Source organism: Tasmannia lanceolata, unplaced genomic scaffold (genome assembly GCF_043159265.1).
Source record: "Tasmannia lanceolata isolate RefF3 unplaced genomic scaffold, GAP_Taslan_0.1 ptg000018l, whole genome shotgun sequence".
Lineage (NCBI taxonomy): Eukaryota > Viridiplantae > Streptophyta > Magnoliopsida > Canellales > Winteraceae > Tasmannia > Tasmannia lanceolata.
Window position 1 is genome coordinate 24,727,102 of NW_027518695.1, and position 19,617 is coordinate 24,746,718.

The 19,617-nt window shown below is 37.7% G+C and overlaps 1 protein-coding gene across 1 annotated transcript in view; it reads right to left on the reverse strand.

Annotated features, from left to right (window-relative positions):
• Positions 1-18,075, reverse strand: part of SRFR1 (Tetratricopeptide repeat (TPR)-like superfamily protein) — a 60,956-nt gene extending 42,881 nt beyond the window's left edge. Inside the window, exons 1-7 of the mRNA XM_077358775.1 lie at positions 17,830-18,075; positions 17,558-17,667; positions 10,416-10,801; positions 8,498-8,542; positions 8,186-8,287; positions 8,016-8,096; positions 3,724-3,790 (exon numbers count right to left, since the gene is read on the reverse strand). Coding sequence (XP_077214890.1) covers positions 3,724-3,790; positions 8,016-8,096; positions 8,186-8,287; positions 8,498-8,542; positions 10,416-10,801; positions 17,558-17,667; positions 17,830-17,948 — 910 coding nt within the window. The 5' untranslated portion in view covers positions 17,949-18,075. The remainder of the gene's footprint in view (positions 1-3,723; positions 3,791-8,015; positions 8,097-8,185; positions 8,288-8,497; positions 8,543-10,415; positions 10,802-17,557; positions 17,668-17,829) is intronic.
• Positions 18,076-19,617: the final 1,542 nt, after the last annotated feature.

The window sequence follows — 19,617 nt, forward strand, 5'->3', positions numbered from 1 at the left end:
CGGATAGCAAAAGTCAACATGCGATGGTCAGCCCAAAGTGGGACCACATGTGCCACGTGTTTGTCAAGTGGGCCACACGTACGGGGGAGTGTTAAAGTATAAAAGATAAATAAAGCCTTTTGGAGAAGTTGGTTAGTAGTAGTAGTAGTAGTTGTTGTTGTTGTTGTTGTTGTTATATTTTTTATTTTTTATTTTTAATTTTCGGGAGTGGGGGTTGGGTTCGGTTAGTGCAAGTAGTTACTAATTCATGCTTTCAGTATTATTATTATTATTATTATTATTAGGAAAAATTATTAAAAAAATGCAAAGTTTTGGTTATATTGTGAACAAAGGGTAGACATTTCAATTTTATAAAAAATGGGCTGTCAGTGAGAGAATATGGCTTTTAGGACAAATATACCCCCCTTGCTTTTTCCCACCACTTTTTGTGGTTCTAATCCCTATGTTATTCACCTACCCATTTGACATTTTTCTTTCTTCTTCCCTAAGCCTTCCTCCTTCCAACGTGAAAACTCCATTGCCATATTGGGTGCTCTCTCATGCAACTCCACCCACGAAATGCCTTCATGCGAAAGTCCCTACCAAATCCCATATTATAGTTAGACAAACGGTGGAGGATCTGAGGGAAAAAATATAGTGGGGCCTGCTTATTTCAGTGATCTAAACCATTTACTTGCTGGGCCTTTTCATGTAGTGCCATAAATTTTTCTCTATAGGATGATCATAATCCTCTGATTTGTTAAGGCTGTTTTTATGGGATCCATTCATTCTAACCCTCTATAATCCTAATGGTTCAGATCATCCTATGGAGACCAATTTGGAAGCAAGTCCTATCTATCTACACCAGGACCCAAACAAATAAATGGTTTATGTTCACTGGGCCCCACCTGTGTCCCACCTAAGAAATATAGGATCCATAACTTTGATTAGATTATCCTAGACCCTTGATCAAACAAGTGGTTCATCTAAGTTTGTTCCAAAAGATCACATCTTATACCCCGGAACCACTAGGGAACCACATCTTACACCACGGAACCACTAGGGAACCACATTTTCTACCCCGGAACCACTAGGGAACCACATCTTATACCCCCAAACCACTAAGGAACAACATCTTATACCACGGAACCACTAGGGAACCACTAGGGAACCACATTTTCTACCCCGGAAACACTAGGGAACCACATTTTATACCCCGGAACCACTAGAGAACCATATTTTATACCACGGAACCACTAGGGAACCACAATTTATACCCCGTAACCACAAGGGAACCACATTTTATACCTCGAAACCACTAGGGAACCACATTTTATACCTCGGAACCACTAGGGAACCACATCTTATACCACGGAACCACATTTTATACCCAGGAACCACTAGGGAACCACATTTTATACCCTGAAACCACTAGGGAACCACATTTTATACCCCGGAACCACTAGGGAACCACATTTTATACTCGGAACTACTAGGGAACCACATTTTATACCCCGGAACCACTAGGGAACCATATCTTATATGCAAGAACCACTAGGGAACAACATATTATACCACGGAACCACTAGGGAACCACATTTTCTACCCCGGAACCACTAGGGAACCAAATTTTATACTACGGAACCACTAAGGAACCACAATTTATACCCCGTAACCACATGGGAACCACATTTTATACCTCGAAACCACTAGGGAACCATATTTTATACCCCGGAACTACTAGGTAACCACATCTTATACCCTAGAACCACTAAGGAACCACATCTTATACCCTAGAACCACTAAGGAACCACATCTTATACCCCGGAACCACTAGGGAACCACATTTTATACCACGGAACTACTAGGAACCACATCTTATACCCCGGAACAACTAGGGAACAACATCTTATACCACGGAACCACTAGGGAACCACATTTTCTACCCCGGAACCACTAGGGAACCACATTTTATACCTTGGAACCACTAGAGAACCACATTTTATACCCCGGAACCACTAGGGAAGAACATCTTATACCACGGAACCACTAGGGAACCATATTTTCTACCCCGGAACCACTAGGGAACCACATTTTATACCTAGGAACCACTAGGGAATCACATTTTATACCCTGGAACCACTAGGGAACCACATTTTATACTCCGGAACCACTAGGGAACCACAACTTATACCCCGGAACCACTAGGGAACAACATCTTATACCATGGAACCACTAGGGAACAACATTTTCTACCCCGGAACCACTAGGGAACCACATCTTATACCCCGGAACCACTAGAGAACCACATCTTATACCACGGAACCACTAGGGAACGACATTTTATACCCCAGAACCACTACGGTACCACATTTTATACCCCGAAACCACTAAGGAACCACATTTTATACCCCGGAACCACTAGGGAACCACATCTTATAACACGGAACCACTAGGGAACCACATCTTATACCCCGGAACCACTAGGGAACCACATTTCTACCCCGGAACCACTAGGGAACCACATTTTCTACCCCGGAACCACAAGGGAACTACATTTTATACTCCGGAACCACATTTTCTACCCCGGAACCACTAGGGAACCACATCTTATACCCCGGAACCACTAGGGAACCACATTTTCTGCCCCGGAACCACTAGGGAACCACATTTTATACTCCGGAACCACTAGGGAACCACATTTTCTACCCCGGAACCACTAGGGAACCACATTTTATACCCCGGAACCACTAGGGAACCCTGCCTTAAACTCCGAGTCGGAAGTCCGAACTGATGGTCGGACTTCCGAATGGAAGCCAGTAGAAATGGAAAATCTACTGGTTTCCGTCGGAAATCCGAAGGCCGAAACAAACGTCGGAAATCCAACGGAAACCAGTAGAAATGAAGCTTTATCACGTTGCAAATGGAGTTTTTTTTCAAAACTACAATGGCAATGGAGCTTGGAAACGTTGCCAATGGAGTTTCACGTTAGAGGAGCATGGACCTACTTGGAGCTATGTTTTATCACCCAAGTTCAAATTTGTGACAAGTAATGGTGTTTTTTTTCCAAAATACAATGGGATTGGAGCTTGCAAAGGATGGCAATGGCTGTTTTTCACGTTGGATGGGTTGGGGAAGAAGAAAGAAAAAGGTGAAGTGGGTAGGTGAAACTAGCTTAGGGATTAGAGCCTAAAAAGATAGTGGGAAAAAGCAAGGGGGGTATATTTGTCCTAAAAGCCATATTCTCTCACCTGACAGCCCTTTTGTTTATAAAATTGATATGTCTACCCTTTATTCACAATATAACTAAAACTTTGCATTTTTTTAATAATTTTCCCTTATTATTATTATTATTATTTTTTTCGGGGGTGGGGGTTGGGTTGGGTTAGTGCAAGTAGTTACTAATTCATGCTTTTAGTATTTAAAGACGTAAATGAATGAGCTCAAAAAATCTTAAATAAGAAAAAAAAACTGATTGGACAAAAAAGAGAGTAATGCTATTATGCAATTAGCTTTGTTTTATTAATTTATGCTTTCAGTTCTTTTTCCCACATCAAAGCATATGTGTGGGAATTCGAAAATGCTTGGCAATCAGCACTCCCACATGTTTCCAGTATAAAGTTTAAGTTAAAAATAAATACACAGCCTAAATGAGATACAAAATCAGTGTCACCATGAACATTTCTACGAATATCAAGCAAAAGAGTAACATAAAATCTATCTGGGTGTAATGAAGCTACCTACCCCTTTCATGTAAGATGTCTGGTGAATTTGGCTCAAACTCTAAAGCCTTTGTCAGGTCTTCAATAGCCTGTAAAATAAACCCAAGGATGCTGAGATACCAATCATTTGTACAGAGTATCCATTGATACATGTGAACAATTATGTGTGCAAGTCAATGAGGGTGTGGGCAGGCATGTAGGCACAAAGTTTCAAAAACTATCAAAGTTTTATGCTATAAGAAATTTTGAAGGCTAGTGGTGCAGAAGAGATTATATAGCAGCAAAATTTTAAATGATAAAATCTGAAACTCATTGAAGATGACTTCCTCTCCGTTTGATGCAACACATTACTTGCAATTATTGAAGAATGATCCATAATGATAACAATATCATGATGTTTCCCAACATCCATTCAGTTCAGTTGATGCAAATATTAAAAAATGTTCCATAAAGATACCATTATGATGATGCTTCATTATACACAATCACTGTTTTGTCATATGCATAAGAATGTAAATGTGGCCTACGGCTTCTTATTGTATCCCCCAACAACTGATATGATAGAATCTGATGGCCTGAATTTGAAAATAAAGTAGTTAGTTTAATCCCACACTGGACAAAAAGGGACAAGGATAGTCACAGCTGCTTATATAAAAGGTTAGGACTACTATAGTTTCACATCTAGTAGGGAGTCTGGTAGGGAGGAAAACTTTTAGGTGTGCAGAAACCTTAGTTAATGTCTCCCATTGCACAAGTTCCCATAGATGATATAAATTTATGGTAACATATGGGGACCTGGTAAGAGCAACCCATGTTTTTTCAAAAACAAACCTTCGCACTTTAATTATCTTTGAGTCTGTGCATTTGTTTCTTCATAATGATCTAATTCCATTCTTGATTTCCCTTCATTTCCTCCCCATTCTCCATCCTCTAATTTCTCTCGGTTACTAATTGCATTACATTTCATCTGAAATAGCCAGAATGTACGGTTTCACAATGGAAAACGGAACAGAATTGAAAACAAAACGTTCCGCCTTTTGTTTCGATCTATTTCGGTCATTTTTGACGAATCAGGGTGAAACGGCATTCCAAACATACATACCATTCAAAAAAGCAACAGTCTGTTCCAGACAGAACCATGTGAAAACCATCACTCATAACCAAAAACACAATTATTTTTAGTTGATTATTTCCAAAAACATGATTTTTGCTGCATTTTTTTGGGTTTTTCCCTTTTTACCCTCATATAGTGACCGTTTTGTATTATTTTGAAGAGGATTTGATGTGAACTAATGGGAATGTTAAAATACATCAAAACCTCTAATTTTTAGACTTGCCAAATCCATTTATTCCCTTGAACCCTTCCCATTTCTAAATAATTTCTATTTTCTTGATTTTTTAAAAAATTTAAAAGAAAATTCCAAAGGTCGTAACATCATTCCCGGAACAGAACACTGGAACGGACAAAACACTAGAACAATCCATTCAAGTAAACAAAACGAAGGACCCACTGGAATGGAACTAATAACTACGCTCCTTGTTTACCCGTCAAGCCACTCATTATTTCTTCCCCAACTTTAACCTTTATAAGTTTTACTGGGCATACATTTCAAGCCCTCACTTCTTCGTACAAGAGATGTTCCAGGAGCAATTCCATGGTTTCTCAAGACGGGAAAAACAAAATAGTCATGGACAGGCAACCAAGTCCCAAACACCAAATTGAAAGAAACAAGCCATTAGATTTTTCCATGGAAGAAAGTGTTTGATGCGAACCCTCGTGACTTTCTGGGAATTTAGGAGCAATTAAAAAAAAATTGAATGGTAAAATGAGTTCTAATTCAATAAAATTAGCAACATGCATTCCCAAATCAGCATAAACATAACATGAATAATCAAAATCAGCAAAGGATTTTAAAGAAATTCGAGGCTGAAAATTTCAATCATCCATAATAATTAAATTATACGTATCATATACCATACTACAAGTCCCAAGAAGAAGTATCAATATGAAATAAAAAACAGTCATCAACTGTAAATCTGTCCCAAATCCCAATAGTTATACATACTATGTACCATAATATAAATCCCAACAAAAAGGAACTAATCAATAAAAAAGGGCGGCCCAGTGCACGAGGCTCCCACCATTGCGGGGTCTGGGGAGGGCTAGTTAGTAACAAAAAGTAACTAATCAATATGAAATAAATATCAGTCCTCAATTGTAAATCTGTCCCAATAATCAGATCTATCAAATCAGACTAGTATGGCCTACAAGTGTCCCAATGGGTGAGGATATGATGGGTGAATGGTAAAAATAAGGTCGGTGTTGAGGGAGACAAGCGTAGGGTCGATCCGAGTAAAAATAAGGATGTAAGGACTCTTGAAACGGTCGAAAGGGGGAAGGAAAACATAGGTAGGCTTCTGAAAATGAAAGTTCCATAGCTGGGAATGAAGTACCGGATGTCTAGCCTGATTCATCTGAAGGAGGATGAGTCTAAGAGAACAAAGGGAGCAAGCCAAAGCGGGTAAGGGGGCTGTTCCCAACCAAGATAAAGAGAGACGGAGAAGGATGGAGAATCAACTACTCATCAAGTACCATGTAGGTTAAAAGAAAGGGGATAGAGGGATGGCTTATGAACCCAATCGTGAGGGTGATGATAAGAATATGAGACAGCAGACGCATTTTACGTTCTTAAAAAATATATATAATGACTGATTAATTGTCTTAAGTTATGAAAAGTAAAGATACGGTTTAAAGTTAGTATTTAGGTTGAACTGGTTTTTCAACACATCCGATTCAGTCTGAGATGCGATGGGATTGCCCATAACAATTTCTAGTAGAATAATACACAGTTAATAAACATCTTTATCACAATGTCCAGTATTGCAGATAAAGAAAGTAAAAACCAATTCACGGTAGCATGCTTGGTGACCCTCACTAAATGCACTCCACATGTATGAATTAAACTATGTTGAAGGCGATTTGCCAAAAAAATTAAGGGCGAAACCTCGATGTTGGTCTAGGGGGTGCCGCTTGACTCCTCAGAATCTTCTCCTTGTTTCTGGCCTTCTATCCTTTTGGGGAGCCGAACACCTTGTTTTAGTGTTTCTGCTTTTCACCCGAGGACTTTCGGACAAAAATTATGTTAAAAGTTATTCTATTTCTACTCGGTCAAGTGCATTGGGCCTTAGACCTTTTATAGACGAGAAATCTAGTGTAATTCGCAAGCTTAAGCGATGTGGGACTAAAAGAACGGAGAGAATGACGGCTCTGGAGGTTGTTTCTAAATTGGGGAACTTGCGACCACAGTGTAACCCTAATTCTAGGTTTTGCGACAGGTGTGATAGCAAATGGCTCAGGGCCTGCTTTTGTCTAAGAACTAGAGGGCTTTTGGCTTGTTGAAGTATCCAGAGGTAGGTGATGGTTGGGTCTGTTGAATTTCACTGGTTTTCGTTGCCACAAAGACCTTTGGTCCACACGTTCAGAAGTTGCTCATCATCAAAACAAACTATCGTCAGCCCAATCTAGGCAAAATGGGGTGTCTATATTAACATGCTTGGATTTGATTTTTCAGCTTTTTGTTTTTTATTTTTACCCATATTTTGCCCTTAAGTAGAAGAAAAGATGTGGATCTCTAGATCAAATGGTAGAGCACTTGGGGAATTGGGTATGACCGGAAGTTTCTCAAGAGGATGGAGGTTCAAATCCACCAACATCCTTTACAATCTATTTTAATGACATTGCCTTCAATACCAAAAAGCAAAAATATCAAATCAATACAACAACTTGGAGGCACTAGTGGGGCCCACAATACACACTAGTATTCTGATCTATTAATGGGACCCATAAGCCCCTGCAGTAATGTTAAAAAAATGAATATTAAAGCTCTAGGACTTCAAAGTCATGTAGTTGTTGATGACAAACGTGCAATTTCATTGTCTACATGAAAGTCCCCGTTGAAGTCCCAGTAAGTCGAGAGTCCACGCATTCAAAGTCAAAATCCCCAAACAGTCATTGACATTTCACAAGAGTTCACATGACATTCAAAATCCCTTACGACTAAACCCCCCAAACAATAGATTTGAAAATTATTGATAATATAATTGTGGGCAACATAAAATCACAATAGATAAACATTAAACTGAAACAAGAATGATTGGAGAAACCTTGCCTAAACAAATAACGGATTAAACCATTAAACTGAAACTTGAATGACAAAAACAACTTACCTGTGCAGAATGATTGGAAAAACCTTGCCTGAACAAATAACGGATTACACCATTAAACTGAAACTTGAATGACTAAAAACATCTTACCTGTACAGATTCTCCCAAAGCAGCACGGGCCTGTCCCCTTCGCTTCCACGCCTCTCCGGCTAAGGGGTTTGATTCTATAGCCTATAACATAAAAAAATATTGAAGTTCCAGTTAAAATTACAAGTCAGGAAACATTCCCATCAGTATGGTATTTATGAGGGTCCATATACCTTAGTAAAGTCAGTAATGGCAGTATCAAGTTCCCTCTGGAATGCATATGCTGTTCCCCTTCCAATCAATGCCTCTGAAGAGGTAGGATTCTCTTTCAATATCTGTATTTTACGAACATAATCTTAGGTAAAACCAAAAGATTATGAAAGATATGTTTTTCTTAACCAATCATCAAACCCTGACGGGCCTGACCACACACACTATGGGTATATAACTGAAAAGTTAAAGAGGAAGAATGGCATGTGCGCAATAGATAAGAATGCCTGATAAAGAACATGAAGACAAACACTTAGCTAGGGATAAGGTGTAACCTGGTCAAAGATAGAGACGGCCTTATCGTACTTTCCTTCATTTACCTGCAAAACAGTCATTAGTACATTTTAGAGGGACTTTCTAGACATACCTTGTGATTGAAAGAAAAAAGTTGAGAACAAGTTATTAGTGTAACAAATGAAATGTTACAAGCATAATACAGAAAAAGAATGAAGAAATGACCAAAAGATTTATTCAATAAGAGCACTTCAATATTTAAATTTCTATTTGCATACAATTTTGACCATAAGAACAAGGACTCTTCAAATAAATCCATCATGCAAAAAATTAATCAAATGCATATAATATATTAAAAACAATCGTCGATTCTACAGATGTTTAAGCAGTACATCTAAACAAAGAAACTAATACGGTACAAACTGAAATAAAAGGGAGAGACAAATAAATAGATGACTCTCAGAATAGACAGAAAAAATTAGAAGAAAAAAAAACAAGACGACTGCCCAGAATATTAATTTTTATTTACATATTGAAAAATAATTAGAAGGATGATGAAATTGGGTTTTAGCGTCCTTATTGCGTAGGCTCAATACAATTTAGTTGTTATAAAATACTGGATTGGTAACTAGAAAAATGGAGCCCTATCAGTGAGTATCTTATGGAAAATAGTGTCAGTACTCAGTAGTGAGCCAAGGCGTCATGTTTAATCCATTCACGGCCCTCCAAAGAGTCATGTTTTTCATTGATCTGTAGGTTTTGACAAGATTATAATCAATCCCCTTCAAAATGGAGGAAAGAGCCATATCCTCAGCAATTGCATTATGTTTTCAAAGAAAACTTTTGATCATCTTTTATTCTTTGCTCCTTGGCAAAAACCCTTTGGTACTCGCTCTTCTCCATTTCTTGGGTGAAGTGGATCATTCCTTAGTCAATTGTGGCTCTATTGGAGTGCCCTGGTAGCCCTATCTTTCCATGGTCAGATCTTGTGTGTGGTATGGTTGGTAGCTACTTTGTGCTCAGGTCCCCTATCAATTAAAGAATCACTTAATATCATTAAATGGGTGAGTAAGAGGTGCTAAGCTTCCTTGAAGGTTAATGGATAGCTGTTAGCAATAACAAGATGCCAAAGTTCCAGTTCTCTTCTGATGTTCAGAAGAGTGAACAGACTCTTTTGCTAAAGAAGTATAGAGAGGATTTATGTATTACGCTCGTTGAGTTGAGTTGTTCAATTGTCTCTAGATTATTGTATTTAGTTCTTCTATGCTTTTGTAATCTTCTATTCTTTCTTTCAAATAAATCTTGTTATGATCCATGAAAAAATATTGTTACCAGTTCAAGATTAACAACAGTAGATGAGAATATTTTTTTTGAGGGATAAAACCAGGCTTTCTCAAACCTTTAATCAACTACATTGAAGATACACATATATACAAATATCATATTGAGAAGCCGGACATGAGCTACCAACATAGAACAAACTTCAAGATCACTCACATTTCAGCATAAAATATTAACTTTTCTAGTACAAGCACAGTTTTAAATTTCGGCCGAATTGGCTTGGACCGAAACCGGACGTACATTGAATCTGATTTTTACATGATTTCCCTGAAATTTTGCCGAAATCTGAAATTTCATTTTTCACCCTTATTTACAAAATTTCTACCGAAATGTTAAAGATTTCCACTGAAATTTAAAGATCTCCACCGAAATGGCCGAAATATCAGTAGAAATTTTAAAAAACCAAAATTTTTTGGTGGTTGCCGAAACCAACATTTAAAGCCTTGATTACAAGTTCATTCAATTAATTTTTAGTCTTCAAAGTAAAATTGAAGAATATAGAAAGCTGTAACCATTGCATGACTGAATTTTTTCAATCTTCCAAGCATATCAGATGACAAAGACCCGGACTTCATATACTATGTGCGGAAGTTATACCTGTGGGAAGTTAACTTATACCTGTGCTATTCCTCGTGATAATCGAAAATCCAAGCCTATTGACTTGGTCTTCGAAATACCTGTAGCAAAAGCCTTTTGAATAAATTTAGCTCCATCAGTTGATTTGCTATGTATTTCAACTGTTTCCTTTGTTTTTCTGTGGATTTCAGATGTTTCAGTCGATTTAGAGGAAATTCCAGAGTCCGCATCACCAGATGTAATTGTACTGGAAGAGTCCGTAGCTTGTTCTGCACAAACAATAGTTCCATTCTGTTTTGCACTAGCCAATAGCTCTTCCAGCTCCAACAATTGCTTTAGATCTGCCGATTGGCGAACAGCATTTCTATAGCCTTCCTCCCACACAAAAAGAGCATCCTCCTTTTTCCCCAAAGCCGATAGCGCGTGACCTGAAAGATGTGAAGACAACAAATGAATGAGCCGACAACAAAATAAGTGAATAAGAATCGCAACAAGAATATTTCACATCATTGGTTCAGATATTATGAAAAAAAAAAAACAGAAATCTAAGGAAAGTCAGAGAGCCAGATTATAAGCTAAAGATGAGCTAAAACCATCCACATCTCAATCCCACATGACATGGGAGAGGAAATCAAGCTGCAGAGAAAGCAAAAGACTTCAAAATTCATCAAATATGAGCTCGATACAAGGTTGGACGAAAATAATAAGGGAGCATTAAGGCTGCACAGCAAAACATGTCTCTAGCCTTCTCTTATGATTAATCTAATGGCTGCAGTTTTAAGTTCAAACAAAATGTCTATGACTGACTAAACTACCCTTAATGAAGTCACATGATCACTTAAAAGTCACATGACCTGTAAAATAAATCGAAAGAGAAAAATAAACACACATACAAAATGCCCAATCTTCTTAGCACCGTGTTTATTGTAATCTCCTGACGGATATCTTTATTCAATTAAAAGAGCCCACACATATTCACCGGCATAAAAAACCATACATTCCATGCCGTTACCAACATATTCATTATACTTTTTGTTATTGTCCTCAATATGCCTTCGCGCCTACCCATAAATTTACTTAATCTGATCAGCGAAATCTTCAGCTTTGTTGCTCGCAAGACTAGATAAAAGAATCGGAGCCAGATCTAAAACGTTGTTAAGATTTTTTTTCTATAAACAATCTAAATAGGCTCATCTTCATTGTTCGGTTTCTAGATCGGATGAAAGTAAATTCTACATGAGCAAGAATCTAATCCCACTGCTTAAGACTGTTGCCTACCAAACTTCTAATAAAAATTCCCAAACTCCTATTGACAACTTTGGTCTGCCCCTCAGTTTGGGGATGATAGGCAGTGTCAAGAACTCAAGGTACAAATCAGAACCCAATCTCTCCCAAAGACCCTCCAAAAATCACTGACAAAATTTCTATCCCAATCGGAAGTAATGGACTTTGGTACACCGTGTAGTCGCAAAATCTCCTTAAAATACAAATTTTGCAATATGTGAAGCATCCATAGTCTTCCTGTAGGGTATAAATGTGTCATTTTAGAGAAATGCTCCACGACAACAAATACAAAATCCATGCATTGCGGTGCATGTGGTAATCCAAGCACAAAGGCCATGCTAATATCTGTCCAAGAGGCTATAGGAACAGGTAAATGTGTACAACCTAGCATTAGTAGCTCATCCCATTGACACTTAACAAGTGTGGCATCTATCAACAAATTGGTGAACATGGGTTCATAGCATGGGCCAAAAATAACTAGTTTAAACCAAAGCATAGGTCTTGTCTCTGCCAAAGCGTCCTTCATCATGTAATTGTCAATTAATATTCTCCGTTAATGAACAATCAGCGGCATGGATTGGACCATGATGAGACTTTCAGTACAATTATCAAACCAACTACGGTGAGACTTGTTTTAAATTCAGCTAAATCCTTTTGTCAGAAACAATGCAAAATGGGAACTAAAAATGGTTTCCTCCAAGGCTGTCTAAAGGAAGACATCTACATGGAATAGTCAGAGGTCTATAAGGTGCAGATAGAGATAGTTTTGTATGTGGGCTCAACAAAATTGTTTATGGAATAAAACATACACCGAAAGCTTGATTCGATAGGCTTAACTAAGATCCCAAGGGACAACGGTATAGGAGAAGCATTTCAAACAAATAGCTCTTCCTCACACACAATCAGGAATGGTCCTGATTTTGCTCATATAGATAGTATCAAAATCACTGAGAGGGACAACCTTGAGATTTGGTAATTGAATGATATCCTAAAGGGGAACTTCATATGAAAGACCTTGGGAAGTTACACTATTTTCATGTAGTTGGGGTACAGAGAGCCAATGAAGGCATGGTGTTAACATAAAGAAAGTATGCTATTGACCCACTTGGTAGATTTTACATGATAAATTATACATCTTTTAGTACTCTAGAGGTTTACAATAGGAAGAATGGTAGGTGAGGTTGAAGATTAGTTGAATGCAGATTGAGTTGGCGATCCTAATACAAGGTTACAAAATTCTTGGTGAATGATCGTTAAGTCTCACGGAAGTAAGACGCAATGTAGAGTAGTAGAGTAGCTAGATCTAGAGCAAAGGAAAAATAAGGTATTATAGCTTCTACTATTGAAGAGGATCACTTGGGTTAGCCATCATGAATAGGAGCATCACAGAGAACTTAACTCACATGCTTTCTAGTAATAATCAGAGAGCAATTAAGTTATCATAAAATCTAGTTTCATATGCTAGAAATGAACATAGAGAGAGCAGTGAGATCTTTCTCTGTTTGTATTGAGTCGAGATTAGATTGCAGACATCTTTACAAAGGGTCTCACTATAGATCATTTATGGAGGAATCCATCAGGGTAAAGAAGAATGTTAGAAATACGCTCATACATTATGTTTATACATGCTTAGTTGAGTACCCTCCATTAAGGGTATTTTATACTTTTTACTATTGCTAGTATAGAAGACAATATAACACTCATTACAATGGACTAATGAATGTCCGTCTATTTCCTCTCCACACGATTTCTTGCTTCTCTCCTTTCTCCTGTATTTCAATTACATGATTGACTGGAACTCAGATTGCCACTTAAAGCACTGACTTTATGTGGTTGTATTGAAAGGAAAGACCCGACAGCAACAAAATAGTGAAACATTACACACACACACACACACACACACACACACACACACATATATATATATATATATATATATATATATATAGAGAGAGAGAGAGAGAGAGAGTTCCCCAATGTAATCTTCATAGTATCAATGAAATTGTCAATTTTCAAAATATATATATATATATATATGAGGAAAGTTTTTCTAGTCGGCCGACTAGAGAACCTTCTCTAGTCCGCCGACCAAAAAACACAGTGGTCCCACATTATTTGGATAATCCAAAACATTCATTTGATAGGCCCTAGCATAGATAGGGTGTGCCCAAAAAATCAGCTGCAAAGGATCATCCTAACCCTTTGATTTGTGGAGGTTAAAAATGGACAGATTTGTGGAGTTTATAAGCATCCATTTTAACCTCCATAAATCGAAGGGTTAGGATGATCCTATGAAGATGATTTTTTAGGCACATCCTATCTATGTCAGGGCCCATCAAATGAATGCTTTGGATCATCAAAACAACGTGGGCTCACCGTGTTTTTAACCTCCACCGTCCATTTTTAACCTCCACAAATCGAAGGGCTAGGATGATCCTATGGAGCTGATTTTTTAGGCACACCCTATCTATGCCAGGGCCCATCAAATGAATGCTTTGGATCATCCAAACAACATGGGCCCACAGTGTTTTGGTCGGCGGACTAGAGAAGGTTCTCTAGTCGGCCGACTAGAAAAACTTTCCTCATATATATATATATATATATATATATATATAGAGAGAGAGAGAGAGAGAGAGAGAGAATCCATTAAAAAAAATTAGATATATATAGAAGATGGCAGGCTTACATAGTTACATAGTCTAAAAAGGAAAGAGATGGTGAGGTGGAGAAGATGACAGCCAAGAAAAAATGTAAAAAGGAAAGATTTGATATGGTTCATCTTTTATGACAGCCTAGGTGGCCTAATGAGGAGAGGAATATGAAACTCTAAGGCAATCTGTCCTTCCACCATTTTTTGAAAAATTATGAAATAACTGAAAAACTCAGATTTTTTGTTTTAAAGGATAGCACCAACTATAACGGGAGTAGTCATCAACAAATAAAGCACAATATCAAAAATTTTGAGTTGAACTAACCGAAGCTCATCCCCAAATATAACAGTGCACCTTTTGTAAAAGTTCAGTAGAGCGATTAGTAGAGACAAAGAAGGGAACTTTAACATTCTTATTGAGTTGACAACTAGAGCATAGATCCAATGATTTTCTAGTAACAGAAATAAATCCATTATTCTTAAGAAAACTTAGTACTCCCACTCGTGGACGTCCCAACCTCATGTGCCATATATCTTCAACTGAGGTATGAAAACGATTTGAAAAATGTTCCTCTACTTTTGTGCCATCCAATGCGTACAGTCCACCTTGTCTACTCCTCGATACCAATATTTGTCTTGTCCGTTGATCCTTTATCTTGAAACAGATTGTTGATCCTTTATCTTGAAACCAGATTGATCGAATTCAAAGTAGCAAGGATAGTCCGTGGTCTGTTAAGACACGGAAATCAAGTCTTTCTTCATATTTGGAACAAGTAGAACATCTCGCAAGGGAATTGTAGAACTGACTATTTTTTCCTGACCAATATGAGAAATATGCATCTGCTTTCCATTACCTACCATGACAGAATCTGAACCTTTATACGGGGTCAGGTTGATGAGGTTACCTGGATTCTTTATAATACGGGCAGTTGCTCCACTATAAGGGAACCATTGATCGTCGTGTGAGTTAAAAATCTGCATTGCAGCTACTGCTTTCGGATTTTTTATGACTAAAAGCTATTATCCCATCGGTTCCAGCAATCTAGAGCTTCGCGGCCGCTTTTCCTGCAAATCTGGCATTTCACGGTACTGTCTCAATTTTGAAATCGATCATCTTGCTGAGTGTTGGGCCTTAGAAATCGATGTCCTTGACTAGGTCGGACATGGTTTTTATTTTCACAATAAGGTGGATTTCCGTTTGAGAAAAATCCCTTGCCTTTGGATGTGAAGGATTGGTTTCCTCTTCTTTTATTATCATTGTTTCCACCATAAGAAAAGCGTTGCCCATAAAAGGCCATTGAATGATTCAATATTTCTCCCATGTGTTCCTTATTATGTAGTCGGTAGTTTATGACTCTGTATAAGATGATACTGAGCGGTATAAGCATTGTCGTAGTAAATGATTCATATTTTTGTCTAAGTTTGTGTAATATAGTAACTTACTTACTTGTATCAGGAACAGACTTTCCTAATGCATTTAATTCATTACAGGTTGATTTGAATTTATGTAATAATTGGGTGAGGCTAACGTGCCCTTAGGAGGTTGTAACTGTTTCAAGAGCTCAAACTCTTGGGCCTGTGAGTCTAGAGCAAAGGCATTTTCAAGGCTTGTGACACATCTCTTGGGGTAATCAATCATATTTCCAACCCGAGAATTTCCTCCGAGAGTGTCCCAGTGATCTACGCCTTGAGCAACCAAGGGTAGTCAATCCTATTACCAACCCGAGAACTTCCTCCGAGAGTGTTCCAGTGATCTACGCCTTGAGCAACCAATCTGTCCGAATCCATGACATCAAGTCTTGATTGGGAGTTTTACTTTCACGTCTGGTGATTCCACTTCAGATACTGGCATTGGTGTGCTCCCATCAATGAACCCAAGCATATTTTGGCTCTTAATTGATGTTGTGATTGAGTTTCGCACGGCAAATAATTCAGTTGTGTAGGTTTCAGTGAAATAAGTTCATGATATTAATTGAAGCAAGGTAAGGATAAGTTGAAGCTGTCATTGGTAAACAAGAGAAAAAGAGCATAGAAAGAAGAAATCTTAGGGTAGAAAGGAGAAGACGAAAATGGAGAAAAAGTATGGAAGTTAGAGATCTAATACCATAAAGAAAATAAGAATATGAAAAGCCTATGGACAATAAGAGACCCTTTCTTGATTGATGGGTGAGAAAGTGCATACATTGCTCTATTTATAGAACTTTACAAGATATTTACATCTTATCTAAGGTATAAAGAATAACTATTTTACAATTCATAAACAGCTCTAGTAGGACTTTATTTTGATTTATGTGATTGTAATGTATAGAGGAAATTGCTCCTTGGCTTGATTGACATGATTTGCATAGATGGAGAACAACTTGGCGTGATTTACGTGATTTGCATAGATAGAGAGCGGCTTACCTTAGATTTGCATATTATTACAAGTACACCATATCAACTCTTTCCTTTTTACATTTTCTCTAGCTTGTCATCTTCTCTACCTCACTATTTGATATGGTCGACCTGTGATGACAGCCTAGGCGGCCTGATGAGGAAAGGAATATGCAATTCTAAGGCAATATGCTCTCCATCTATGCAAATCACGTAAATCAAGCGAAGTTGCTCTTTCCTAGGTGATCTTAATGAGGAAAGGAATATTCAAATCAAGGCAAGCTGCTCTCCATCCATGCAAATCACGTCAATCAATCTAAGAAGCTATTTCCTCTATACAAATCACATAGATCAAGATAAAATCCCACCAATATTGCTCATGAATTGTATAATAGTTATTCTTTATACCTTAGATAAGATCTTGTAAGGCTCTATAGATAGAGCAATGTATACGCGTTCTTACCCATCAATCAAGAAAGGGTAGAGACAACTTCTCTTTCTTATTTTCCTTAAGCTTTTCAAATTCTTATTTTCTTTATGGTATCAGAGCCCTAGCTGCCACATTTTTTATCTATTTTCGTCTTCTTCTTTCTACCTTAAGATTTCTTCTTTATACCCTCTTTTCTATTTTTTATTTTCAACTTATCCTTACCCTGCTTCAATCAATATTATGAACTTTGTTTCACTGAAACTGACACAATCAAATTATTTGTTGTTGAAAGCTCAAATCACACAATCAAATTATTGCATGTTTCTTTGTAAAGGGTTTTATCTTTTAGTATCTTGATGGGTTAGAGGCTAAAAAAACCCAGAATTAGAAGGAACAATTTTATACGAAATGAAGCAGAAATACAAGATGAGGTTAGAATTGACGAACCCTTGAGGATATAGGCTTGGAGAAGAGTGCTATCTAGCTGCAACGCGCTATCACAGTCTTTGATCACGTGCTTGTGCAGCTCCAGCTGACTATAGCAAAAGGCCCTATTGCTGAAACCAACAACACATAGGATGAGAAACTAATGGAAATCTTTATTAAATAAATCAATTGCTTCATGATTCAAATTTTTTGTTCTTCGCCCATGAAACCAGAGAGAATTAGGAGATACTAAAAACCCTAGGTAAAGAAAAATGATGGAGGAGTGGAATTACCAAATGTCTTGGATGGCGCAAGATTGAGAGAGAAGAGAATCGAGAACTCGGATGGCCTTAGACCAGTCTCGAGAGCTGCAAAGCTTCGCAAGCTCTTGCCGGTCCGAAATGGAGGCCATAGCCCCGAAACGGAACAGATCGGATCCGATATTCCGATCTGTATGAGAGACTTGCCGTCTGTATAATGGCTGTAATAACCAGCCTAACTTTTTCTTTTTTCTCCTCTTTCTTTTACGAAAGTAGGTTTTATTTTCTTTCTCCAGGCTTATCTTGTAAAACACGATTGAGTTCAGGAATGACGGGGCTGGCCCACATGAAAGGCCCGAAGATAGTGGCAGTCCCGGACCTGCGTCACTCTCGTGCGTTTTCGTATCATTTTTCATGTGAGTTTATTTGTTTGTCCCAGCTTGCTTTCCTGTTGGGTCAAGGTGGAATAGGATTCCCATTCCCATTTCAAATGCAAAACTGATGAGAAGAGATAAAGTGGGATCCATAAATTCCGTAAAATATGGGAAAAGAGGGTAAAAGGACACATTTTCCATTCACTAGTAACATGGTAGACCTTGTGGGGTGTAAATTTTTTTCCAGATAAAGTCTTCTTGCACTGTTTGACTTACCTCTCAAATAGGAGAAAAAGAAAAAGTAAAGAAATGGGAATCATTATCCCTTTGCTTCTACTTCTATACTACACATCAATGATTCCCAAGAATTTCTATTTCCTTTCCTTCTACTTCTATACTACATACATCCAAAAGCACCCAATGCTTGTTTTGCTTAGGACAGAACTTTGAAGGCTGTATTTAAATTTATTACTTGGTCATGTTCACCCAATTACCCAACAAGTTGGCCTAAGTGAGTTTTTCATTTTTGATTAAGAGGGTAATTAATTATTGTCCTTCAAAGAGATTGATTCCCATTAGAAAACAAACTCCTAGTATTGGCCTATCGTGGATCTTCGGATAATATGAGATTAAAAAAGAACACTATGGGTTGAGAGATGGTAAACTCAACTCAGCTCAACTAAGACTTTGTCCCAAACTAGTTGGGGTCGGCTAATGAATCCTTTAGAAAATTTTCATTAAGAAGGTGAAAAGATCTTCCCGGCTCAAATTGACCGAGTCTAATCCTGACACTAGTTGGGTTCGTCTACATGGATATAAAAACTACCAATGATAGAAAATCTAGTTATGGGTGAGTGTATGTGAGGAAAGTGAGTTTGGGTACGAGAGAACCATTCAACTACTCTCTATTATCTCTAAATACTGGATGATTTTAAATAAGATGATGAGGGTTGCTAGGAAAACGGGATCCCGTGCTTAAAAAAAAAAAACACCTGTCCTTCGTAGTGACACTTGGGCAAAAAAAAAAAAAAAGGACGGATACCAAAAATCATGAAAACTACCAAATCCAAGGGTCCTATTCCTATTCACCCCCTTTTTATTTTTTTGTAACAGGATTCCGTTTTAGAAGTGTTTTCCTAAGAATAATGTTATTGCCCTGTGGATATAGACACTTTTGTTTCTAACAATTGGTATCAAAGCTTCATAGTGTTCCGAGTACTTCATGTGTGAGAGATAATTTCTTTAATCGAAGTTGTGAAATTCAATAGTTTCAACGATATGTTGTCTAAGTTGAAGATATATATGATTTTGGTGACAGAAGATTCTGTAATCTTGATTGAAGGAAAAAGAAAAAAAAACATTGACCAGTGAAAATTAGAAAAAAAAAAAATGAAAATAAGGTAGTTCTTGTTTAACTTCTTGCGTCTGGCGAACCAGAGCAGTGGTG